General features: G+C 61.0%; 1 protein-coding gene across 5 annotated transcripts; it reads right to left on the bottom strand.

Moving 5' to 3' along the window:
* Positions 1 to 723: 723 nt before the first annotated feature.
* TRAF7 (TNF receptor associated factor 7) lies at positions 724 to 19,582 on the bottom strand. Of its 5 annotated transcripts, none has more exons than XM_063099275.1 (20): positions 19,437 to 19,582; positions 11,462 to 11,580; positions 11,116 to 11,173; positions 9,205 to 9,296; positions 6,833 to 6,949; positions 6,185 to 6,277; positions 5,872 to 5,905; positions 5,012 to 5,195; positions 4,765 to 4,893; positions 4,063 to 4,280; positions 3,912 to 3,985; positions 3,605 to 3,653; positions 3,391 to 3,518; positions 3,091 to 3,173; positions 2,339 to 2,378; positions 2,106 to 2,222; positions 1,900 to 2,022; positions 1,603 to 1,722; positions 1,250 to 1,501; positions 724 to 1,097 (listed from the first exon to the last, which is right to left on the bottom strand). In XM_063099275.1, the coding sequence occupies exons 2-20, from the start codon at positions 11,540 to 11,542 to the stop codon at positions 1,083 to 1,085; spliced, it is 2,007 nt and encodes a 668-aa protein (XP_062955345.1). In that variant the 5' UTR covers positions 11,543 to 11,580; positions 19,437 to 19,582; the 3' UTR covers positions 724 to 1,082. The 5 variants fall into 5 exon arrangements, with proteins under 5 accessions (XP_062955345.1, XP_062955344.1, XP_062955346.1 ...); XM_063099274.1 differs by having other exon boundaries at positions 4,759 to 4,893; positions 19,437 to 19,580; XM_063099276.1 differs by lacking the exon at positions 11,462 to 11,580 and having other exon boundaries at positions 4,759 to 4,893; positions 19,437 to 19,581.
* Between the last annotated feature and the right edge of the window lie 69 nt (positions 19,583 to 19,651).

Genomic DNA, 19,651 nt, shown 5'->3' with positions numbered 1-19,651 from the left:
CCTCCCTTCCCAGGGCCCCACACTGGCCCTGCACGGGCAGCTGGCCTACCCCACTCGAGTTCCCACAGACACTTCTGCTCATGGTCTGAGGCTGTCGTGTGGTCGTTCTCACCCTCCTTCTCTTTTCCTCTCTCTCCCCTCCTCCAAAAAGTACTGACTGGTCTCCTCTATTGTGTTTGCTGATCCACAAGTGTTGGGCACAACTTTGACATTTCTTAAAAAAAGAATTTTTAAAAAATGCCGAAAACCAGCGACTGTGGTGCAGGGCGGTTGGAGGGGGCCAGCTGAGGTGGCCTCCTGGCGTGTGAGGCCCCTTCCAGTTGTCATGCCCAGCACTTCCCTGTGAGTGGACATGCCCAGTCGTCCACATGGCCTCTCCTCAGTGGGCGGCCCAGGCTGGGAGGGGGTTCTGGGCATGGAGCTGCTGTTGGCTGTCAATAAACAGCAAAAAATGGAGCTGCCTGGCTCTTTTTTGGTGGGGGGAGTGTTGAGGAAAGCAGGAGCAAGGACTGGAAGCCAGAAGCTGAGGTGTGACGAGCCTCCCCCTGGCAGAGAGGGAAGGTCCCCGACTGGGCTGTGGGCTACAGTCCTGGGCTGGGCAGAAGGAGCTGCTCTGTGGCCCCTTCCCCACCTCCCTCACACTCACTGCTGGGGCCTGTGTGCACCAATGTCCTCAGGTTCACTCACAGCCCCATGGCCCGAGGACCTGTCCCCACTCACAGCCACAGTCTGTGCAGCTTTTATTTCAATCAGGAAGTAATCAAATCTATATACAGTCTAAAAACAGTAGAAAAGGTGAGTAAAAAGGCCTGCAGTCCATCTTGGAGGGGGACGGAATGGAGTGTGGACTGGATGAGCATCGTACCTGGCACCCAGAGAGGGGCCTGGGCATTGTCTTGGCAGCAACAAGGACAGGGCCGAGTTGAGGGAGGCTTGCCCAGCATAGGGAAGGAAGGGCACTGCCTGGCTGCCTGGGCTTGTCCACCTGTCCCCACAGGGCAGGCAGAAACCCCAAGACCACGCCGTGAGGCCAGCGTGGCTCAGGCAAGCCCAGAGAAAGCCACGGCCTGGCCTGGATTCTGTTAGCAAGTCCAAACCTGCAAAGAAAGGACTTTGTTTCAGATGCCCCATGGACATCCTTCCCCAAGACACCTGTCGTCTATACCTACCCCCCACTGCCATTTGCCTGGGGCTGCTAGCTCCTCAGCCCCCACTCCCTGCTCCATTCTGTGTAGCTGCAGGCTCTAACCTTCACGGTGCTGTCCACAGCTCCTGAGAAGAGCCGGCCCCGGGATACGGCCAACGCAGTCACACTGCCCTGGTGGCGCAGCAGGGTCTGTGTGCAGATCATGTTGTCCATACTCCAGACCCTGAGGGACCGGTCATAGGACGCACTGAAAACTTTGGTCTGGTCCGGTGTTGAGATGACCGCCAGGGCGTACACAGTGCCCACGTGGCCTGTTAGGGTCCGCACCTGCTCCTTGGACTCAATGTCCCACACCTGGGAGGGGGCAAGCACAGGCGGATCAGAGACAGACACGGAACAAAGGAGGAAGAGGTGGGCCCAGAGTCAGGCCCTGCCCCCACGTGCCCGGGCCTTACATGGATGAGGTTCTCATAGGTGCCACAGACAATGTGGTGATTCGTCACAGCGATAGAGTAGACACTGCCACCAGACGTCTGCAGGACATGGATGCAGTCGAGGGTCCGGATGTCCCAGATCTATGGGCAAGTGTGGGCCACTTGGTCCTAGGGCCTCTAGGGCATAGACACCATGCCTCCACACCCCACCCTAGGGTGTGTTGAAGGTAGAGGCAGGACAGACGGAGCCCCCAAGGGCTGGCTGGGCGTGCTGGCAGAGGGCAAGGCCCTGCCACCAAGGGTGTGGCTCAGGCTCACCTTGATTGTCTGGTAGGAGCCACTGTACAGGTAGCTCTGGGCAGCCACCAGAGCCCGCACCCAGTGGTTGAGGCCAGTGAGCTCCTTCTTCAACTTCAGCTCAGTGCCCACGATGTCCCAGACCTGCGGTGACAGCCATGAGCATGGGCAGATCAGGCGTCCGAGCCTCATGATGCATACAAGCACCCATGCCCCCTTGCACGTACCTTGATGGCCTTCAGGGAACCACTAAAGAGCATGTTGTGGGAAGAGACCAGCGTGCACACTGGGTTGTCGTGGGCCCGGATGGTGTTCACCTTCTGTAGGTTCTGGATGTCCCAAACCTGATGGGGAAGGACTGGAAGCCTCAGGGCACTAGCCCTGCCACCTGGAGCCTGGGGCATGAGGAGCGTAGGCCTGGGCCTCCTCTCCCCGCCCACCCATCCCCAGCCCCACTCACGATGATGGAGCAGTCTGCAGAGCCGCTGTACAACTTGCACCTGGGGGGCAAAGCCAACGCGTCAGGGTGGGAGAAAGCACCATCATTGCTGACACTGTCCTGGCTGGGGCCAAGGTCAGTGCTGGCCATCAGGAGCCAGAAGCTTGGCTCAGTGCCAAGGCCACTGCTGCTTCCCTAAGCCCACCTTGGAAGTGGTGGCCGACCCCCTGGTGCCTGCCTAGAAAGCATCTGACAGCTGAGCTGGGAGGTGATTACCCACCACCTGTTAGCGCTGACTCAATCCAGGGCTGGCTGCTGGCAGTCAAGCTGCTACTTCTTGTGAGCAAGCATCTCTCCTCTCACACAGGCTCGCACCCACACGCACACAGCCCCATGACACCAGACCAGAGGGCAGGTCGAGGGAAGAGGCCATGCTGGGCGAGGTGATGGCCTAGGTGGCTGCTCCATGGTCCCTATGCCCAGAGCTGTGTCCAGGGCTGTGCCTAAAGGCCAGTGACAGCTGAGCTCCTGCCTCCACCCACTAATGGTCCTACCTCTGTCCTCTGGCCACCTGAGGTGCTCCAGGGCCAGGCTCTGCGAACACATAACTTTGGAGATGGAGAGATCCCCACGCTGCTATAGGAGACCAGCACTGCTCAGGATGGAGAGCAGACACATAGCTACATGGGCTCAGCTCATAGCTCATGGCCCCTGGGAGAGAGCACTGCTCTCCCACCCCTGCAGTCAGTGGTTGCACATGAGTCCAGACTCACCCCTGGATACAAAGAGCCAGCACGATGCCGTCATGGCCCTCCAGTGTCTTCTGGCACTTGTAGGTGGTACATGTGTCCCACACCTGCAGAGACCAGGGTCAGAGCAGGTCCTAGTTGGGTCAGCCCAGTGCCAAGCGGCAGCATGGCAGGAATGAGGAAGCGAGCCATCAAGGGGAGGAAAACCAACCCCGAGGAGAAAGCCCCACTCATGGGCAGGCCAGAGATAGCAGAACCTGGCCTGTGGTACCCATCCTGGCCCAGCCAGGCTGCAGAGCCCCTGAAGCAGGACCCCCCCCCCACCTTGATGGTCTTGTCAGAGGAGCCGCTAAAGAGCAGGTCACCCATGGAGTAGACACAGAGACACCAGACAGGGCCCTGGTGGCCCACAAAGGTTCCTTTGCACTTGAAGATCTGCTGAGGGTCATAGGCTGCAGAGAGATGGGGGAAGCTGGTGAGGGACCCCACAGGGGGCCTCAGGGGTGGCAGGTGGGGGAAGCAGTGGGCCCGTACTCACATCCCAGGATGCCCATGTTCAGCCGTGCATTGATGTGGGACAGCTCATCCTGCAAGGCCAAGAACGGAGTGGGGCGTGGGCGGAGCTGCCGCGGCCTCTCCTGTAGCCTCTCCACGGCCACCCAAGGCCTGGGGCCAGACAGGGCGGGGCAGGGGCAGCAGCAGCCCTCACTGAACACAGACCCCTAATCCTGACAGGTGAGGGCAAAGGCCAGTGGGGGAGGACTCTCTGCTGGGGCCCGAACTGAGGCCCGATCCTGTGCCTGCCCTCCTACAACTCGCCCGAACAATGGCCTCTGCCTACTCACATTCAGCATGGACGCGTCCCTCCGGAACTCCATGAGGTCCTCGCTGAGCTTGCTCTGGTTTTCATCCAGGACATCTGAGTGGCAAGAGGAAAGGGTGTCATGGGGACTGGGAGCAGTACCACACCCCTACCCCCACTGGGGCGGCCCTCACCAAACTTGAGCTCGAGACTCTTCTCCAGCTGGTCGATCTTCTCTGAGAGCTTGCCCAGCATGGAGCGCAGGAAGGCGATCTCCTGGTCCTTCTGGGCCAGCGCTACATGCATCTCATGGAAGCGGTCGTCTGTCTGCTGCAGGAACTCCTTTAGGCCCTCGAAGCGGCACGTCTCCAGGTGAGTTTCGTACGTGTCTTGGTTCCCGATGAATGTGCATCTGGGGGAAAGGGACAGCTGCTCTCCTGCCCACTTTGTGGGTCTTCTTCCTCTGCCTCCCCAACCCCAGATCCAGTCACCCTCATCCACACCCTACCCTCTGCCCATCCTCCCCATCCTCCCCCATCCAGCAACCAGGAGCCATTTCATAAGTGGAGCCCTCTCAAAGCCCCTCTCCCTGAGACTAAATCCCACTCTGCTCATCAGCCTCCCTGACCCAAAGAGCATGGCTCCTCCCTTTCTTCCAGCCCCCACCTCAGCCCTGCCATTGACTCAAATCCGCCTGTGCTGAGCCAGCTGGGGAAGCACCCCTGTCCACACCACCTTTCCTGACTGCCCCCAGCTCCCCCAGCCAGTCCCCTATGTGGGTCTCTCCTGGGTCACGGGACCAGGGTTATGATTACAGTCAGTGGTGTGGCTCCTGGCAGGGCTGTCTCTACACCCCCCACCCCGCCATGCACCCCACCCCACCCACTCACCCATACTTGGAGTGGGGACACTTGATGTGCTCGCACTCTTTGAGGTGAGCCTCCAGGTTCATCTTGAGGAGGGGAGGGCAGCTGGGGTTGTTGGGGCAACGCACAGGCCTGTAGTCACAGCTGCCCTCGTGGTCCCTGTAGGGTGGGGGGAGACAAGGGAGGGTGCTGAGCCTGGGGCCCCACAAGGGAGCCCCCAGAGGGGTAAAAGAACTCAGCCTCCCCTGGGTGGGCTGGGGGTCATGGGGGTACTTACTTCCGGGCACTGAGCTTGATGGTGAAGGGACACCCTCGGGGGTCCACCTCAAAGATGGTGGGCTTCCCACCCGCCACCACCCGACAGCCGTGCCTGCAGTGGATGAAGAGTTCCCCAATCTGCTCGGCCACCGCAATGTTGTTCACCACGACCGTCAGCTTGGCGTTGTCTACAGGACACTTCTCTGGGGGAGGACGGCATGCTGACACCACAGCCTGCCTGGCCACCCCTTCCCTAAAGCTCTGTCCAGAGGGAGACTGAATCCTGGTGAGGTGAGGGGAGCAATGGCAGGCCTAGAACATGCTCCCCACCTGGGTAGGCTTGAGCCTCTAGCAGCAGCCTGGTCCACCCATTACCTGCCCCTGAGGTGCCTGGCACAACAGCGGTGCACAGCTGGGCCACCAAGAAGAAGGAGCAGGTGGTGATGGAGGCCTCTCACTGACCCTGGGAAAGTCTGGTGCAGGGCCAAGAGGGTTGGGGGACAGAATAGGGTTGGGCTGGCTGCAAAGGTGGGCAGAAGCAGATGTTGCTGCAGGACAACACCCTTAATGGTGGGGACAGCCTCTGACAGAGAGCACAGCACTGACCCCGGAAGGCCCCTGCCGCACCTGCCACAGGGAGGGCTCTGAGTCTGGAGAGACTGGGAGCTCTGGGTCTCACCACCGCATGTTGAGGTACTAAGCTTTAGCTGTGCGCCCCCCAGAGGTCACTGCTGCTTGGCAACCTTGTCACTGGCAGCCAACAGCACTGTCCCAATGTGCCTGGATACTGTGCCCAGGACAAGGGAGAAGCCACCGGCCTCTGCTCAGCAGCCAGGACCACACTCAGTGCTGCACCTGGCCTGGGAGGGAGGGACCTACCTGACTTCAAGGCGCATCTTCTGCAGAATGTGTGCTGTGGAGACAAAGGGTAGATTTGGGGGATGGCTGCAGAGTCTTCTTCACCCCACGTCCAGGGCAAACGGCAGCCCAAGGCTTCGCCCCTGCCCTGTGCTCCCTGCAGAAGGCACCTGCTGGGCAGCCAGACCGGGCCTGTGGCCAGGGCCAAGGCTCCACATGAAAGGGGCCAGCAGCCACCCAGCTTCCGAAGCTCTAGTGTAAGCTGTGAGGGCTGCTTCCCACAGCCTTGGGTAGGCAGGTGGAGGGCAGGGGTCCTAGGGGCAGGTGGCCTCACCCCACACGTGGTGATCACAGGGTCCTTGAACACGTTGCAGCACAGCTGGCAGCACAGCTTCACTGAGGGCTGCTCGGCAAACACCAGCGGCTCCTAGAACCCAGCAGGGCAAAGGGGGGTGAGGGTAGAGCAGATGCCGACACGGGGAGGCCACCCTCAGTCACACCACCATCTGGGGCACCCAGCCCCTCCCCTGCAGGCCCAGGGCTGACCTCAGCTGAGGCATGTCCTAAGAGGGGCCTGCTGAGGCCCAGGGGGCCCTGCCAGAGGTTGAGGATGGGAAGTGGTGGATAGAGGCATGGCCCCAGAGGCAGGGCCCCGGCAGGGTGAACACATCCAGCTGCACCTCCTCACCTGCTGCTCTTCCTGGGATGAAACTAGAAAGGGCCCTGCCTGAGCCTACCTTTAATTCCTATCACTTGTCCCATCAGGCAGCCTGAGATGGGGAGTGGGGAGAATGTACCTGGGGCCCCTGGCCTGGCCCCTCTAGTCCCCAACAGGGACCAGCGAGGACTGGAGGCCCTGGCCACACCAATCCAGCCTCTCACTGAGCTGGACTGACATGGCCCAACGGGAAGGTGTCCCCACACTGCTGCAGCTCAGTGACAGCCCCTCCAAGACCCTCTGCACTGAGCCCCTCACACCTACCGGCTCCTCCTCCTCCTCAGGCAGCGAAAATGTGGAGCGCAGGGACATGCTGGACTCGGAGTGCAGAGAGCGGACGGAGATGGCCGAGTCGGAGCGGCGGGGCGTGCTGATTGGGGGCTGCGTGCAGAGAGAGGCGGCCTGTCAGGGGGCTCCCCACAGGGCCTCAGTGGTGGAGGACATGGTGCCCTAAGGGCCCCCAGGGGCCAAAGTGTGTGCGTGGGGATCCAGGGCAGCGGCCAGGTCCCCACCCACCGCCCGCTGCCCGGACTGGCCCCGGCCCCTGGTGTGGGCTGCTCGCTCACGTCTGCCAGCTTTCTTTGTGAGCACAGAGAGACTTCCTGCTATTCAATTCTACGAGGACACGCTTGGGCTGCTTCCTGCTTCCCGCGAGGGAATGTGAGCCGCAGAAGGGGCACCTCCACCAGCCAATCCTGGGGCAGCCAAGAGCCCCGGACTGCTGGACGGAAGGGAATGGATGGCCGGCTGGGGAGAGGCTGCTGGGCTCCAAGTGCCCGCTGGGCTCAGCTGCCTGCCTGACCAACCTTGCAGGAGACACTAGGCCGAGACAGGGAGGCTCACGGGAAGGCAGGGACAGCCTCCCACTGAACCCTGGCTGAGATCCTGAGAGCAGCAGGAGAGAGGCAAAGGTGCCTGCCTCTGCCTGGGCCACCTGATGGGGACTTGGGGTAGTCCTGGGGGAGGGGGAAGGCACTATCCCCTCCTCCCCTCTGGGCTTGGAAACGTCTGTAAGAAGTTTCCAAGAGCCATCGTCCCCATGCTCCTCTCTCTGGCGCTCTGACAGAAGCCAGCAGCCTTGTTCGGGAGCCACAAGCTTTGGGAAGCAGCAGGCCACACTACAGGCCATGCCCTGTCCCAGCACAGCATCCTGCATGCCCACAGACATGTATCTCTCACTGGGGCGGTGCCCGCCTCCCTCCATGGTGTCCCACATGGCCTGTCTGCATGGAAGGACCACGTGAGGAGGAGCAGAGGGGACAGTCAGAGGAAGTGTCAAAACACCCCCGCGGCAATGATGGAAAGCCAGAGTGAGAGCAGGCCCAAAGGAGCTGACTGGGCTCCACTCTCCCTGCCCGCCCGGCTGCTCCTCCCAGGGTTGATGGTGGCCAGGCCTGGGGCAAGGGGGTGCTGGAAGAGGGCCGGCCACCCCACTGTGGGGCAGGCAGGGGCTGCCTGTGGGGCCCAACAGCAAACAGAAGAGGTGCTCACACCTCTTAAAGCCACCCCAACCCCATGGGTGCTCAGTGATTACATGAAACCACAGGCACGGTGAATCCACTTCCTTCAAGGCCAGCCGGTTGGGTCAGAGGTTGTGGAGACTGAGGCAGGCAGAAGCCCAAGAGGCAGGCACGGACATATGTGACTTGTCCTCAGAGCCTAGTGCAGTGCCTGGCACACAACAAGTCTGTTGATTCAATTAATTAAAAACATCATGTTCTTCCTATTAAGAAGTAAAAAGCAGGCCAAGCAGCTGAGCACAAGAAGCCTGGGCCCTGAGAAAGGCTGGGAGGGATGGGGGCCACCGGGGTCCACCGCGAGGAGACCAGCTGAGGTAAGGCAGAGGTGAGGCAGAGAGGAGGTAGCCAGTGCCCTGCTGTGCTGGCCGGACCAGTCCCTACACCAGAGGCCTCAGTCCAGCTGGGGTTGGCCTCTGTTTCCCTGGCAGGCCTGGAGCCCAGTGATGAATGCCAGTGACCAGGCTGGCAGGGAATGGCCACCATGACCCTGGCCACAGGGCTCCAGCACCAACAGCCAGCCCCTGACTGTCCTGAACCCCTTCCGCACTCCACAGAGCCAGCAACAGGATGTTCTCTGCACCCCACCCCCGGCACTCAGCCCCGGCCTTGCAGGCCCCTGTTGCCTCTGCTGAGCCCCCAGCTTGGGGCTACAGGCCTTTCCCCAGCTGCTGTGGCCTGTCTCCCTCGTCGACCCTCTGCCTCTACCTAGCAACCTCACTCATTCTCTAATTAACAACACAGGAAGCTTTCAGAATATGGGTTTTATCTTGTTACCCTCCTGATTGAACCTCCTGTGGCTCCCACCTCCCTTAAGAAGCAGCCAAACGTGCCTCATCCTGATCTGCAGGTGCCACACCTTCCAGTCCAGCCACCCTCGCTGGCTGCCTTCTGCCACCCACAGTCCACCCACAGGGGCCTACTTTTAGTCTTGTGAACTCACCCCGTGTGCTCAGTCCTCAGGGTGTCCACACATGCTGTTCCCTCTGCCGGCATGCTCTTCCCTCCCTTCTGTCTTACCAGTTCGACGTCAGCTCCACCTGGGACCTAGTCCCATGGGACACATGACATGGGGGGAAGCTTAGGCTCACACTGGGCTCCTGCAGGGAGGGGACATACCATGCTGTCCTCTTCGTCCCGTGGGGAGTAGGCAAGAGTGCTGGAGGAGGAGGGAGTCCTGCGGTGCTGTTTGTATGTGTTGGTCCCATCAGCTGCCAAGAAAAGAAGGGCCAGATGCCATGACCGTGGGCCACGGCAGGGAGGCCTGACTGCGCCGCAGTGGGCAGTGGGCTCCCTCGCAGATGTGCCAGATGGGAGGCGGAGGCCACGCCTGGCTGGGGAGGCAGAGCCTGTGTGGGACATAGGGCCTCCCCAGAGCCCAGAGGGCACAGGGATGGAGCAAGAGAAGTGTGGGTTGCCTCCCACGGTCAAACTGGTGCCAGGAGGTGGCCACAGGGCCTAGCCCTGGACAGTCCTAGCACTGAGCCCAGAAGCTCCTGCCCTCATCACTGTCGGCCCCCTGCCCTGCCTGCCTCTAGGAGGAGTCTTCCTTCAGAGCTTCTACAAGGTTCCCATCACACCAAAGGGCTGCTGGTGCCCAGCCAAGGCACAGCCAACGTGAAACAATCACACCTACAGGCACTTGGCAGGAGCTGGGGACCTTGTCGTGTTTGAATCTCAAGGTATTCTGCCAACTGAGTTCTCTGATACCTTTGGTTCAGAGGAGGAAACTGAGGCACAGAAGCTGGGGTCCCCCAGCTGGTGTGTGGTAGGGCCAGGACTGCATCCAGGTGGTCTGTGTCCTCCTGCCCCCTCCCAGCACAACCAGCACCAGGAACCATCCTCCTCCAGGGAAGGTGCTGCGATGCCCTCCCCTCTGCTGCCTACATGTCGCCCCAGCTCAGTCTGGGCCAGTCAAGCGTCCACACAGGAGCCAGAGAAAGCCACATCATGGGCCCTAAAGGTGGCAGCCTTGGGAATGGCAGGTTTGCCCTCCTAGCCAGAGGCCCTGAAGTGGCTGTTTGGACATCGTAACAATCAGCCCCAAAGGTCTGGGTTTAAGATCCAGGCTTCAACTGGATGCCCAGTAACTGGGCCTCAGTTTCCCTGTCTGTAATGAGAGTGGCCAGGTGAGGCAACCGTGGGTACCTCTTCACCCAGTTCTGACCCATCCCTGCCACCAAGGAACAGGGGACAACAGGCCCACATCACCCTGTCCTGGGAGCTTTCACCTGTGTGACACAGGGCTATGTGTTTTCTAAAGGGAGCTGAGAAGTTCAGGAACAATTCTTAGGTGGTGGGATTGGGGTCATATTTATTTTCTTTTTTCCTCTGCAAAAAGCCATTTAAGAAGAAAAGAGGGCACTTTGGAGCCCCGTGGGGTCACCGGCAGCAAAGAGGCGCTGGTATGAGGTGTCCTCAAGAGCCTGGTGACCCCAGGTCAGATCTACCCAGAGGAAACCACAAAAAGCAATTAAAAAGCTAATTAGCAGCCAGTGCTCTCCTACAAGGGCAGAGTGCCAAGAATGCAAACAAACAAGAACACGTGCCCAAAGGAGGGTGCCGGTCCTCACACCTTTGCGCAGAGGCTGGGCCCTGCCTGCTGTCACCTCCTGACCCCTGAATGCACAATGCTGTGCTGAGCCCGTCGGACCTAACTCAAGAAAGGACACCAGAAGCACCCACGACATTTTGGAGGCTGGCTAGGAGCCTGGGGCCAGGGACAAGCCAGGGGGTCACTGCAACCAGAGACAGGTGTGTGTGGGGATGTTGGGGAGGTACCAGGCAAGGTGACGGGAAGGAGGGCCAGGGCAGCACTGGGGGTGGGGGACATGCACACAGAAGCCAAGGCACAGGGGGCAGGCCAACCTACCTCCTGCCCAGCCGGGTAAGGGCCAGTGCTGAGAAAAGTTCTCCAACAACAGTGCCCAGCACCCGCCCTGCCACAACGTGCCCCTCAGGCCTTGGCAGAGTGGTATGGGGATGCCCAGATTGTTCCCAGCCAGGGCTGGCCTGGGCGCACAGGCTCACCTTTTGTGATGGTGGTGACGGCCGAAAAGGCGGGCCCGAAGGTCGTTTCCATTCTGGTCTGGAGGGAGAACAAAGGAGACTTGGCCTTATCCCTGGAGAGGAAGTGGACATGCACCCGTGGACATGCACCCGTGGACATGCACCCACACGCTGAAATACTAACGGGCCAGGCACGTGTGTGTCCTGGTTACAACAATGACACACATACATCATACAGCTATCCTGTGGGACCCTCCAGGCAGGGAGGGGAAGCTTGGCAGTCAGTGCCAAGTTACTGGAGCGCACAGGGGCCCTGGGTATGTGGGGTGTGCAAAGAGGGCAGGCCTTTCCCTCGAGTGCCCCTTACCCCGGTGGTGATGTCTGGGGAGGGAAGGCTGGCGGGGCCCCCGGAGAAACGGTTGTAGCGGGCACTCTTGCCTGAGCTCATGCTCTAGAGAGGCGGCTAGGGTCCTCGGGCAGCATTCCCTGTGGGTAGGGCACAAATGAGGGGCTTTAGGGACAGCAGCCCAGTCCCCACCGGTCAGCCAGGCTGCTCCACTCGGCAGGTGCTCTGGCCGGTCACCGACAGGGCACACTGCAGCCTCTTTCCCCAACTCAGGCAAGTCCATGGTAGGCAAAGTCCCTTCTGCCCTCTCCAGTCCTGGGCATGCACAGGACCAAGGGGCAGCTGGTCCTCAGTGTTACCATCCCTCAAGCCTTAGTCCTTCTGAAGGGCCCATCCAGCTCCACCCCAAAGGTGGAGAGACCCCCACCTGTGCTCTGTCTGCTCCTCTGGGTCCTGAGTCACAGGCAGTCACTTTCAGGCCCACCCCTCTGCAGGCCAGATGTCTCTGGGGCCCAGGCTGGGCCTCGTGGGTGTCTCTGCCAGCCCATGGGGCCAGGGTGGGGCACACACGGCAGGACCCAGTCACATGAGGACTAGACAAGGCAAGATAAGTGCTTCCTGCCACAGCAGATGCTGTCAGGACCTGGCCAGCCCCAGCCTGCAGGATGGCAGGTACACTAGCCACACATCAAAGAGAGAACCGTGGGGTGAAGTAACCAGAGCCCAAATCCAGGCAATCCACGTCACATAGAGAAAGCCACAAGAGGCCCAACTCTTGACCCTGTACAGGTCACCCACACCCCCAACTGTGCCACCTGGGCTCATGGGCTGGGGTGGCAGGGAGAAGGCATTGGGAATCATCCCTGGCCACCAACGACCCCACCCTTCCCGGAGAGACTGCCTGGAAAGCCCAGCCCCTCAATGGTCCCTGGAAGTGCTGGCCAGGCCCAGGGCGCCTGCAGGAGAAGAAAGATTAGATAGAAGACACCCAGCCAGCAGCTCACATCCATAACAGGTCCCAGGATGGCGCTGTCCACCACTAAGATGACGTTTGCCCTGTGGCAGCCCAGCCACATGTCCTTCGGGGCCCCAGGCCTTGTCACAGGCACCCCTCCTGAGCAGTCTGTATGCCGGGAGCCCCCACAGCGAGGCTGGGATGGATGGCACTGTCTCCCGGCACAGTAGAGTCAGCCTTGGGTAGAGCCCCGAAACCCCGGCTTGAAGCCCAGCTCCCCGCAGGGAGAAAGGCCGTGTGTCCCAGACTCCCACATGCACTCTCCACCACAGGAGGCCACTGTGCAGTGCCCGTGACTCCCCACCATGGCAGGCTTGCTCCCAGGGGTGGCACAGCAGCAGGCAGCCACCCAATGCCTCTGATCTCACCTCAGGGTGACATGGCTGTTTGCCAAGGCTCCGTGGGACTGAGAAGGGGCAGAAGAGCACATGCACCCCAGAGGGTCTGGAGGAATGCCCGAGGAGGTAGGAGAGGTCTCTGCCCCAGCCCGGCGGCAGCACAGCACCAAGGCAGCACTGCAGCCTGCCTGACCCAGCCCTCTGATGATGTCTGCCCTGCGCACATGTGCCTTCAGGACGGCACTGGCCACCCACCACCACGGCCACACAGCATGACCTGGAGTTCCCCAGGCCAGCCCACAGGTCTGCAGGGAGGGGCTGGCTCTTGAGCCCTCACCACCCCTGAGTCTCCTTGTCCCTCTCTCCCTGCACTGCCCAGGCCCCACTGCCCCTTCAAATGACCCCTGCAATGCCACCCACCCTGCCATGGATCCACTCAGCCCTCAGGACACAGGCCTCAACCCCACAGCTACCCCATGAGGGGCTGCTCTCAGCCCCTGCAGTTGGCACTGCCATGTGACACCTCACTCTGAGCACCCTATGGGTCATAAGAGCTTGGCCAAAGCCTCCTTCCTCCTGCCCCTTACCCCCCAGTGCACACACACGGCTCCACAGCACCCACTCCCCATCCCCCAGCACCAGCCTCAACACAGAGCTGGGACAGACTCCAAACAGAGGCCACCCACCAGATACCCCAGGCCCAATTGCAACTCCAGGGCTTGGATCTGTGTGCCCCACACTAGGGAGCAGCATGGGTTCCTGAGAGCAGGCACTGCCAGGCACCTGCAGCCGACTCAGAGGCAGTGGCCCTGGGCCAAGGTGGAAATGGCACATCTGGAAGCCCTGCTCTGCTCCAGCATGTCTGCCCCTCCAGCGCCACTATTGGTCTCACCAAGTGAGAAGGACCAGAGGACTGGCCAGGGGCCCAGCATGCCACCCTGCTTGGGTGAGGGCACCCTGGTTGGGGAGAGGCCCAGACAGCCTGAACCTGGGGGCTCCAGAACTTGCCCCATCAGCACAAAAGGTGTAGCCCTTTTGGAAAACCAGAGGTTGGCTCCTGCTGCTGGCCCACGTGGAGGGTGGGGGCAATCACAGGGAGGCCACTAGAAGACACTGACCTGGATTTTACAAATCCATCTGCTCTCTCCACTGCATGCTTCAGGGCCATGAGGCCAGCTGCAAGCTCCAGCAGGTAATGCCAGGACCCAGGCAGCCTAGACCCCAGCACTCCCCCAGGGACCGCTGCCAGCCCACCGGCCCTCGCAGTCTGGGAGAGCAAGCATCTGGCTTCTCCCTCCCTCTGAAGTGAGGTAAACAGCAGCGACACACGACTGGCAGCGGGGTACAAGAGAGCCGAGAGACAGGCTGAGCGGGGAAGGGGGGCCTGCTTGGCAATTCACATGGGTTCAGTGTTCAGCCCCGGCCAGGCACCAGGGGTGGGTGGGACCCAGGCTGGAGTCCAGCAACCCCACCAGTGTGCCCTGCTGGAAACGTGACAACCCACGGCATCTCGGAATTGAGCAAGATGCCCGAAGCCCGGGAAGCCCTGACCCCCAGGGGCCCAATTTTGCAGTAACCCAGACGGCTGGGAGGGCACCCTGCAGTCGGAAACCCAGAAGCTCAACCAGCTCAGCACCCTGCTGGCTGAGATGATGAGGAGGCAGGGCCCAGCAGTCCTGGAGGGTGTGCCCTGGCCCCCAGAGTGGGAGCACCTCCTCCCCAACCCACAGGCCAATGAGGCTCTCAGGCGGGTAGGAAGCTGCCCACCAGAGCAGGAATTTTCAGTAGTCCTCTGCACCCCCAGAAGCCTGAAGCCTGGCCTCTCCTGCCTGCAGGCTCCCAGTGCTGGTGGGGAAGCAGCCTTCCACGGGGGTGGTACCCTCCTCCCAAACCCAAAAAAGCATGGGGGCAGGCTGGGAGCTGAGAAAGGGCTTTCCCCTTTCCCTATCTGTTCCCTTGCCCCTCCCTTCTAAGGCTCTACCAGGCCAATTCCAAGGACCCCCTGCTTGTCTGTGGAGCCCAGGGTAGGTACCACCAGGACCAGGGAATTCTCTTTCAAAGAGAAAAGGTCCTGAAAGAAACAGGGCTGCCCACCTTAGGTAAGGCCAGTTGGCAAGTGTGACTGACCCAAGGTGCTCAGGTCCGGCGGGGTGGGGCAAGCAGTGTGCAAACAGGGCAGGGTGGTCTCTCTGCTAGTCTCCGCCCCACCATCCCCTCCACCCTGGGCCAATGCAGGGGCACCTCACATGAGTCTGGGGTCAAGGCTCAGGGGTCTTTGTCCATATCCAAGGGACTCCTGGGGCCCTGGGGGGCACTCACTGCCCAAAAAAGAACAGGACGTTTTCTTCCCCTGCCCATGGAAAGTCCCATGCCACCCCTTCACTGAGCAGCCTGCACAGGAGGGTGAGGCCGGCTCCCTTGGGAACCCCTCCCCAGGCCACCTCCAGGAGGGAGCCCAAGGCCCAGCTGGGCTTGGAGCCCCACAAGAGGACATCTGCTGGGACATAACCTTCAGAGGATGTGGGACACAGGTCCCCACCCCTTTTCCCTTAGCACACACCCAGAAGGGACCTGGGGCAGGTATGGCTGGGGTCCCCGTCCATTTGGACCCTGTGGCTGGCAGCAGTGGAGTGGGTAGCCCAGGTGGGCCCTGCTGGAGTCGGGGAAAGGGGGTCTCCAGATGCAGCTCCCTGCTAGGGCCAAACCCAGCCCCAAGGCAGCTCCTCCAGCTACGACAGACAGGCAGGGTACAGGGGGAGGGGGATTACCTGAACAACATGTGCTGAGCCAGCAAGGGGGTGGGTCCACCTTGGGAGCCCCATCAGGCCTGTGATGGCCCTGGCTGGAGCCTGGGATGGCTCCAGAGCTGCCAAGGAGCTGTGGGTGGCCAGCTGGCTGGACTGTGGCCAGAGCTCCAATCGCAGCCTCTGGAATAACAGAGCTGGACACCACCCAGCCCCTGGGTCAGCCCCTGCCTCAGACCCCCGGCCCAAGCCCAGGCCAGGCTGCCAAATCCTATAGAAATAGGTCTGGTTGCCATAGCAAAGCCACACGCACTTCCCCAGCTGTTCCCTGACATCCCCTTAGCATGACTTTTCCATCCCAAACAGGCAGGGTGTGACGTCAGGGGGCCCCTGGAGTGTCCCTGGCCTCTGCCTGCCTCAGCCCTGAGGATCCCCTGGTCCAAGACCTGCTCGTCCTCCCTTCCCTTCCAGCACCCCAGCTGGGCCTCTGCCCTTACCTTACCTGCCCCTGTTCTCTACACCCACAGCTCCAACTCTGTGGAGGCCTTTTAACCCGTCCCCAGGGCTCCGCCTCCTTCTCATACCCTCAACCCAGCCTCCTAGCCTTTCCTGCCCAGGCCAAGCCTCTCCAGTGTCCATGGCTCCCTCTGCTGCAGGTAGGGGGGTCCCTCCAGCCTGGCCAGTGGGCTGTAACCATCCTTCATAGCAAGAATGCCCTCTGCTGCCTCACCTGCCCCTTGGGGGCCAGCGTCATCTCTCTGTCCTTTCTCCCCATATCCCATGACTATGTATGGTGTGAGGACCTGGCCCAGTCTGCGGTTAAGTCTGGAGGGGCCAGATCTAGAGCAGGGAGAGCATTCTGGGACCTGGGAAGAAATGGCATTTGTCCTCCTGTCTCAGCACCCAGCTACAGGAGGCAGAATGGGGAAGCTTGTTCCTGGCTGTTTCTAACAAATGGAGCAGGCTTCAAACTCGTAGAAACAGGCTGTGGGCCTTCTTCACCCAAGAGCCAAGTGCCGGCCATGTCCCGGGCCCAGCCTACACTTACAGGCCCTGTTGGGCAATTTTCTCATGGCTTCCTGAGTGGCTTTTGCCTCCCTGGCTTCCTCCTCTTGCCACCCGGCAAAAGCATACGCAGATGCCCTAGGCCAGATCTGGGTCTGAAGGCAGCAGGATTGCAGAGGGCAGAGATCTGCACTGGCCCACTCCATCGCCCACCCCACGCCACTCCAGCCCATAGGGCACCACCGCCTCTTCTGGCACCCACCACATCCCATACCCTGCAGGCCTGGGTTTCTGCACAGCTGACCCTTCCACCTGGGTACCCTCCCCTAGCTGCTCCTGGGATTGGTCCAGCCCCACCCAAGGCTTCCAGACAGTCCCCAATGCCCACCATTTTCCTTCGTCTGCCCCACCTGGTCACATACTTCTCAGGAAGCAGCCACATCTATTCTGCCCCAGGACTGGCATGCTGGGGAACTGGGGGCAACTGTCAAAGGCCGAGGGATTGATGGTTCCCTGTGCAAGGGTCCCTTCTGCATGAGCCAGCCAGAGGGTGGGGACTCAGGTTCAGAGCAAGACACATCCAGCCGACAACTCTCAAGGTGGCCACGTGCTGGCACACTTCACACACGTCTCACTGACCCCTCTCGGTGTCCATCCCAGAGATGGTATGGCCTAGTGGTCAAGGTCACAGGCACAGGATTCAGACAGACCTGGGTTCAAATCCCACCTCTGTCACTTAACAACTGTGTGACTCTGGGTGAGTTGCGTGCCCTCCCGGGCCTCAGATTTCTCACAATAAAATGGAGTAGAGACAGACTCACATCTGGAAGGACGTGTGAGGATGGCATGCAAGTCAAGAGCAAAGGCCCTACTAACAGAAGTTCCTCTTTGAGAGCTGAAGACGGAGGCTGAGAAAGGCTGAGAGACTGGCTCAGGGACACACCACCAGCGAGAGGTGATGCCGAGGTTGACCAAAGCCCTGTTCCTTCACTTCCTCCACTGCTGCCAGCAAACCTCGGAGCCCCACCGTGCACCTGCGCCAGCCCCATGCCAAGCCAAGCCAAGCCAAGGAGTAGCCACATCAGAGTCCGGGCTGCCAGTGCCTCCCCGCCAGCTCCAGACTCTTCACCTGCTTCCTCTCCCTATTTCCCAAACTGTTCATTCCTCCATCCAACCAGCTGGGTGAGGTTCACACCCACTGGGTGCCAGGCCCCATTCTGGAGAGTAGGGACATGCTGGTGGCTAAACATGGGTTTGACCCTGGAGGAGCCATGAGCCTGGAGGGGAAGGCAGACAGACAGGGTCAGGAGCCCCACTTATCTCTATTTGATGTGCCAAAAAGCACTTTTCCATAGGTTCCTGTCCTCACCTAAGTCAACAGTAAAGACACTGATCTTTTCCATTCACTCCCAGAAAGATTGTGACCCACGGTCACAACGGAAGTTACTTCACAGGAGCTTCTCAGGTTCCTACTCCGGGCCCCTCCTTCCTCGCCAGTCACCTCCTCAGCCAAGCTTCCCAAACCCTTGCTCCCTCTCAGAGAAAGGTTGTTATAGGATGCAGGAACCTCGGGACAGAGGGACTCAGCTTTCCACGGAGAAACGTGAATGCCCAGAGCAGTGAAAGTAGGAATTTATGACAGAGAGGCAGTGTCTGCCAGAGAAGGGAAAGAGAGAAGCCCAAAGAGAAAGAATGAGGAAGAGGAAGACCACATGATGGGAAAAGGCAAGAGGGGTGAGCAGGCAGCAGGAGAGGGGGCCTGTGGAGGGGGAGTCCGAGGGGTGGTGAGAAGGGTGGGCAGACAGGCTAGGCAGCTCAGAGCTCCTAAGCAAGCAAGGCAGCAGAGTAGGGGGGAATGCCTCTCCAGCCCCCAGAGAGCAGGCTGGGACCCAGCAGGACCCCATCCCGACCCCACATTCAGCCCCAGCTGACTGCCCTGGCCTCACTCTAAACAACCAGGCCCGGACAGCGGACCCCAATGAGCACTAGGCAACGATGGCCCAGCCCCCTCACCCTCTCCTAATTCCCCACTGACCCCAAAGTCCGTCCTGCACACACAACCGGAACGCTCTCTACTAGACTTAGATCTGATCCCGTCTCTCCTGCGCTTCAAAGTCCTCCAGCTATTCTGCCTGTAAGCACAATAAAATCCTGCCCTGCACCCTGGACCCAGTCGGGCCTCACTGACTTTGCTTCTGTACTGCTTTGCCCTAGGGTGCAGCAAGCCCTTCTCACTCTGGGCTTTAGTATGCCTTGCTCCGTCTGCCTGTTCTCTTCGGGCATCGCCCCAGCCCTGGCTGCTTCTCCCCCAGGTCTGTAGCTAACTGCAGTACCGCCCCCGCCCCCCTGCCATTCAGGAGCCTCCAGCACTCACTTTGTCAGCATCCTGTTTCTTTCACAGCACCTGTCACAACCCTTCATGGTTGTCTCCCTTGCTGGGGGTCTTGGAGGGTTGTTCCCCGGGAGACACTAGCCAATGTCTGGAGACATTTCTATTGTCACAGCTGGAGGAGGGGAGGGGGTGTTACTGGTATCTAGAGAGTAGAAGCCAGGGGCGCTGCTCAACATGCTACAATGCACAGGGCAGTCCTCACAGCCGGGAATGGGTCGGCCGACCTGTCAGCAGTGCGGAGGCTGAGGACCCCACGCCGGAAGACGCGCTCGCGAGGGCGGGGAGCGTGTCCTCCGCAGCCCCCGGCGCCAAGCGCCGTGCCTGGCTCCAGACGGCCCCCAAGGCCGCGAGGAGCGGGAGCGAGCACAGAACAGCGCGAGCGGCGGACCCGCGGACAGACCCCGGACCGTCTCGGCCCCGCCCCCCAGGCCGGGCCCGCTCCCGCCCCACTGCGCGGCCCCGAGGAGTGAGCCCAGGCCGGGCGCGCCACGCGGACACTCACCCTCTCGCGTCCGCCGGGCAGCGGCGGCGCCACACTCCGGCTTCATCGCGCCCCGTCGGCCGCCGGCCGGGTAAGGGACGAGATGCGCGAGCCGGAAGCGCTCCGGCGCTGTGCCCGCCGGGACTGGTAGTTTCCCGGCCCTCGGGGTCCGGGCGGCCGCCTCGCGCGCGGCGCTTCAGACACTACGACTTCCGGCGGCCCTGTCGCCGCGGGGC

Source organism: Cynocephalus volans, chromosome 6 (genome assembly GCF_027409185.1).
Source record: "Cynocephalus volans isolate mCynVol1 chromosome 6, mCynVol1.pri, whole genome shotgun sequence".
Classification (NCBI taxonomy): domain Eukaryota; kingdom Metazoa; phylum Chordata; class Mammalia; order Dermoptera; family Cynocephalidae; genus Cynocephalus; species Cynocephalus volans.
This window is presented reverse-complemented; position numbering and strand designations above follow the sequence as displayed.

Bases quoted from the DNA above. Each gene is read 5' to 3' on its own strand.
- TRAF7 (XM_063099274.1), bottom strand. From the start codon at position 11,542: ATGAGCTCAGGCAAGAGTGCCCGCTACAACCGTTTCTCCGGGGGCCCC. The intron at 6,278-6,832 runs GTAGGTGTGAGG...GCTGGGTTCTAG, and splicing joins CTGAGGAGGAGGAGGAGCCG to GAGCCGCTGGTGTTTGCCGA. The intron at 4,894-5,011 runs GTAAGTACCCCC...CCCACCCTACAG, and splicing joins ATCAAGCTCAGTGCCCGGAA to GGACCACGAGGGCAGCTGTG.